General features: G+C 38.3%; 1 protein-coding gene across 1 annotated transcript in view; it reads right to left on the bottom strand.

Moving 5' to 3' along the window:
- Positions 1 to 2310: 2310 nt before the first annotated feature.
- The window catches only part of LOC100953252 (myosin-1), a 23923-nt gene continuing 20568 nt past the window's right edge, over positions 2311 to 5665 (bottom strand). Inside the window, exons 32-37 of the mRNA XM_012805937.1 lie at positions 5510 to 5662; positions 5061 to 5186; positions 4800 to 4970; positions 4422 to 4526; positions 4204 to 4299; positions 2311 to 2463 (exon numbers count right to left, since the gene is read on the bottom strand). Coding sequence (XP_012661391.1) covers positions 2311 to 2463; positions 4204 to 4299; positions 4422 to 4526; positions 4800 to 4970; positions 5061 to 5186; positions 5510 to 5662 — 804 coding nt within the window. The remainder of the gene's footprint in view (positions 2464 to 4203; positions 4300 to 4421; positions 4527 to 4799; positions 4971 to 5060; positions 5187 to 5509; positions 5663 to 5665) is intronic.

The following is a 5665-nucleotide window of genomic DNA, read 5'->3' as shown; positions in this document are numbered from 1 at the left end:
TCTCACTGGATTAAAGATTTAAACTTAAGACATGAAACTATAAAAATACTAGAAGAAAGTGTAGGGAAAACACTTGAAGAAATAGGCCTGAGCAAATATTTTATGAGGAGGACCCCTCCCACCCCCCAGCAATTGGAGCAACATCAAAAATACACTACTGGGACCTGATCAAAGAAAAAAGCTTCTGCACAGCCAAGAACACAGTAAGTAAAGCAAGCAGACAGCTCTCAGAATTGGAGAAGATATTTGCAGGTTATGTCTCTGACAAAGGTTTAATAACCAGAATCCACAGAGAACTCAAAAGTATTAGCAAGGAAAGAACAAGAGATCCCATCTCAGGGTGGGCAAGGGACTTGAAGAGAAACTTCTCTGAAGAAGACAGGCTCACAGCCTACAGACATATGAAAAAATGCTCTTCATCCTTAATCATCAGAGAAATGCAAATCAAAACTACTTTGAGATATCATCTAACTCTAGTAAGATCAGCCCACATCACAAAATCCCCAGACCCGAGATGTTTGCATGGATGTGGAAAAATGGGAACACTTCTACACTGCTGGTGGGAATGCAAACTAATATGTTCCTTTTGGAAAGATGTTTGGAGAACACTTAGAGATCTAAAAATAGACCTGCCATTCAATCCAATTCCTCTACTAGGTATAAATCCAGAAGACCAAAAATCACTTTATAACAAAGATATTTGCACCAGAATGTTTACTGCAGTCCAATTCATAATTGGTGAGTCATGGAAGAAGCCCAAGTGCCCATTGACCCACAAATGGATTAATAAATTATGGCATATGTACACCATGGAATATTATGTAACCTTAAAGAAAGATGGAGACTTTGCCTCTTACATGTTTACATGGATGGAGCTGGAACATATTCTTAACAAAGTATCTCAAGAATGGAAGAAAAAGTATCCAATGTACTCAGCCCTACTATGAAACCAATTTATAGCTTTCTTATGAAAGCCATAAACCAATTATAGCCCAAGAATATGGGGAAAGGGGAGAGGGAGGGGAGTAGAGGGTGAGTGGAGGGAGGGTAATTGGTGGTACCACACCTACAGTGCACCTTAAAAGGGTATATGTGAAATTTACTAGGTATAGAATATAAATGTCTTAACAGAATAACTAAGAAAATGCCGTGAAGGCTGTTAACCAGTTTGATGAAAATATTTCAAATTGTATATAAAACCAGCACATTGTACCCCATGATTGCATTAATGTGCACAGCTATGATTTCATTTAAAAAAGCATTTAATTGTGTTCCGTTTAAATAGGTTATCTTACTGTTCTCACAAGACTTTTATTCTATTTCTAACAGACAAGATGCTTGTTATTTTCCTTTGTGCATGTTCTACTAAAAATTGACTTAAATAAAAGGCACCTGCTACCATCATGTAAACCTGGTAGTAGTACCAGCTATAATAATGATGGTAATAATTGCCATAGCACTATAGAAGAGCACAGTATGGAAGTCCAAATAGAAAAGAATGCCAGGAAGGAACTTTAAAAATAGATTGCCATTGAAAATACTGGGAAAAAGCCTTATAAGACACAGAAAATTCCAAAAGGATATAACAGATAATAGAAACATATTCATTCTTAACTCTTCTTTACCATTCTAATGTGATAACCAGGGAGGAGGCACAATTAAACAAACAACTGAACTTCTGTAGGTAACAAAAAGCTAAAAATCTCTTTTAAAGGACCAGAAAACTTGAAAGCATATTTCTCTTTCAAGGGATCATAATCCCAGCTTAGTTCATGTAGTTATAGTGAGGAGTTTGCATTTTAAATATTTCTGACTGTATTTAATCCTTTTAAAAAGCTTTTTCTCATATTTTATGTCAATTATTAGTGTTTTAATTTATTTTTGCTCATTCTTAAGATGAAGGATTTCTTAATCACTTTATGAAGAAAATCATAACATCATTAGCAGAAAGTAGCTGATGTTTTGCCAAATGTTTACCAAATATTCTGTTCTGTTAGCCTATGTATACTTCTTGGCTTCACCTACTTCCCTCAGGGACAGGTATGGTGGCAGTTATTGGAGTCAACCTAGCTGCTCTCTCTCATGTGTTAATCTTGGTGATTTAGCACTTTTCCATAAAATACAAGCAAACTGTTGAGTGTTTTCCTTTTCTTGGTGCTTGCAAAGATAAATTGACATGGAGGAAAAAAGACACTCAAAAGTTCTTGGCAGATAAATTTTTTATCTCCAAAAGTCATAAGTACAAAACAGAGTGACAAAGAGTTTCACATTTTGTGCATTTCTTTGGTCACTTTTCAGCATTTAGATAAATTACTCTTCACTTATGATTTTTGTGTGAACCTCCCGGCTCTTCACCCGCAGTTTGTTAACCTGGGACTCAGCAATATCAGCCCGTTCCTCAGCTTCCTCCAGCTCGTGCTGGATCTTTCGGAACTTGGCAAGGTTGACATTGGATTGTTCCTCCTGTGAATGGAAATACATTTATGAGGAAAGTAATTTCTAGATCCTTAGGTCAATGGGTTCTGAATTTCATTTCACTTAAAAAGGATTCACTCTAGTAGATCTTTTAAGAAATCTAGAGAAATGCTTTTGAATTTTATTTTAGCATTAGCTCATCTTAATGCCTCTTGAACTCACAGATAACAAGGAAGAAAGAACAGGTGACATTAGTCTCTGAACATTTAGAACAGCTGAACACCTTAGTGCTACTACTAAACATGCCAGGTGTCCATCCTTGTTTTTTTTTTTTTTTAGAATCCTGAGAATGGAACCAGACCTTTAAAAAATGCAAGTATGCAACCCATATTATACTAAACTATTAGGCTTAAATATAAATTATTGCCACTTGATGAGGTTTAGAAATTACATAAGAAATTTATTCTTTCTTATAATAGTCTGAGACATCTCTGATTATACTTGAATATATAGCAGAGGATTTGAGAAGGTCATTTCTACTTTAATCTCCAGGAATAATTCTTTCTTAAAAGTCTCATTAAGAACCCTTCAAAATGTGGCTCTGAAATTTAAAATGTTCATAAAGGTTAGAATCACTAAATAATATAGCTTGAAAAATACCTTCAAGGTAGGAGCTAGAGAAAGATTAATCAGTTTGTCCAAGGTGTGGTATGAGTGTATGTGTATGTGTGTGCATAGGTGTGTGTTTGTTCTCTCTCCCTTCTCCCCTCCCCCTACCCCATTGGCCTTCATTCTCTCTCAGACCCTAGGGATCAGGAAGAAAATAAAAATCATCAATGAACGGAAAAGCTGATTTGTGATATATTGTATGTGTATCTACACTTAGTAAATTGATACTAATGGCTATTATTCAAATGTATCACTGGGTGGGGAAATGAGTGAAGGTGGGGTGCCTACTGGTTTGAACATAACTTTTGAGCTCCAGACTCTTACATTGTATTTAACACTTCACTAGTATTTAACACTCAGTGATTCCAAAACAGAATTCCTGCTTCCTTCTTGTCCTGCAAATATGTTCTTCCCTTAGTTTCCCATTTCAGTATTACACCATCCACTGGATGCTTGAAAAATTACCCTTGATTTTCTTTCTTTCACCTCCCAGGGGTAACCTATTAGCATGCCTTGTAGTTTTCTCTCTCCATAATACATCTTAAATATACCTCCACTTCTTTCCCTCTGCTCCCCTACTGCCCTAATCCAAGCTGCCAAATCCACCTGAAAGCTTCCTAACAGGTCTCCCTGTACCCACTTGTGTTGCAAATAATCTGTTCTCCACGTAGCAGGCAGAATACTCTTTAAAAATAAATCTGTTAAGTCAAGTCACATCTGATCCACATTAAAAGCATCCCATGGCTTCTGAGTACCCCATGTGCTTAGAATAAAACCCAGACTTCTTACCATTGTCTAGAAGACCCTGTGCTCTGCTGTCTGACCGGCTCTACCTCTGTCTGTACTTGCTTCCTTTTTTTTTTCCTTTCTTCTTGAATCAGATTTTTTTCCCACTCAAGAGCTTTGCATTTGCCCTTCCCCCTCCCTAAAATATTTTCCTCTGGCTTGTCCATTGGTTGGTTTCATTTCATTCTTAAACCTTCATTCAGTCAATTATCTTCCTTTGATACCTCCTCATTTTGCTCATCTTCTCTTTCATTCCTTTAACTATTAGTAATTGGCCTGCTCATGCCTGAGAACTGGAAGCAGCCCAGTCACCTCAAGGAATTCTGAACTCACCGCTTCCTCAGCTTGTCTCTTGTAGGATTTCACCTTTGCTTGCAGTTTGTCCACTAAGTCCTGGAGCCTGAGAATATTCTTGCGGTCTTCCTCAGTCTGAAATAATATTGTGAAGAGTGAATTTCTTGAAAGTACAAATATCATCAGACTTTGCCATACATGTGGTTTTTAATCCTATGCACACTGGAGTGAAAACCTAGAGAGGCCATTTTCCTTACTTGGTAAGAGAGTTCCTTCACTCTTCTCTCGTGTTTGCGCAGACCCTTGACAGCTTCAACATTGCGTTTCTGTTCACTTTCAACTTCTCCTTCAAGTTCACGAACCTGCCAGAAAACGGACAGTTTAAGGGCATTTTCTATAATGCATTCACTCCATGAGGTTCTCCTTCTTCAGATGAGCTGCATACCTCAAAATAAGAACTCTGCTTTATATACTGTTTTTGATGCCTTAGTGTAATTGCCCCCATTACACACTATTGGGCATCAAAGAACCTCTATTCATCTCAGTATGTACCACATCATCTAGCACTACTAGGTATTCAAAATTGTGTGTTGTATTGGAATGAGACAGAAATACATGCAGATTAGGAGACCCACCCTGGCCTCCAGTTTCTGGATCTGCTTCTTCCCACCCTTCAGTGCCAGCTGCTCAGCCTCGTCCAAACGGTGCTGCAGGTCCTTCACCGTCTGCTCCAGGTTCTTCTTCATCCGCTCCAGGTGGGCGCTGGTGTCCTGTTCCTTCTTAAGCTCCTCAGCCATCATGGCAGCCTAATTAGTAGTAAAACAGAATCAGTTAAGAGAACTGTGAGAGCTCACCAACAGTTAAATCTGACTACCACTGTATTGCCTTCCACTCACATCAGTGATGGCCTTCTTGGCCTTCTCTTCTGCATTACGGGCTTCCTGGACAATGTCCTCCATCTCTCCCTGGATTTGGGAAATGTCAGTCTCCAGCTTCTTCTTGGTGTTGATCAGGCTGGTGTTCTTGTTAAAGTATAAAATTTAGAAATATTAAGTACATGAGGGCCAAACTAGGGGCCTATTGTTCTAAAGAATTTATAAACTAATTAAGTGAACTAATTTGTATCCCTTCTTGTTTCATAGATAATCTGAGCTGATAATATGTTTTTAAAAGATGACCAACTCTGAATGAGTTCAGATAAACAAAAATATTAATACAAATATTGAATTTTTAAAACTATCCTCCATGAGACTTTATAAATAGATTTCTGAAAATAGTACTAAGATTTGAGCAAGAATGTCACTGTATTCCTTTGTGTTTCTTACTAGCTTATTATTATATTCACCTGGGTGTGCAGGAGCTGGACACGCTCACTGGCATCCAGGAGCTCCTGTTCTGCCATCTTCCTGCTCCTCTCCGTCTGCTCCAGAGTGGCCCGCAGCTCCTCGATCTCGGCCTGCAGCAGGTTGGCTCTGCGCTCTACCATGGCCAGCTGCTCCTT

Source organism: Otolemur garnettii, unplaced genomic scaffold (genome assembly GCF_000181295.1).
Source record: "Otolemur garnettii isolate 467f Iridium unplaced genomic scaffold, OtoGar3 scaffold00046, whole genome shotgun sequence".
NCBI lineage: Eukaryota > Metazoa > Chordata > Mammalia > Primates > Galagidae > Otolemur > Otolemur garnettii.
The sequence above is the reverse complement of the archived record's forward strand: the minus strand, read 5'-3'. Positions and strand labels throughout refer to the sequence as shown.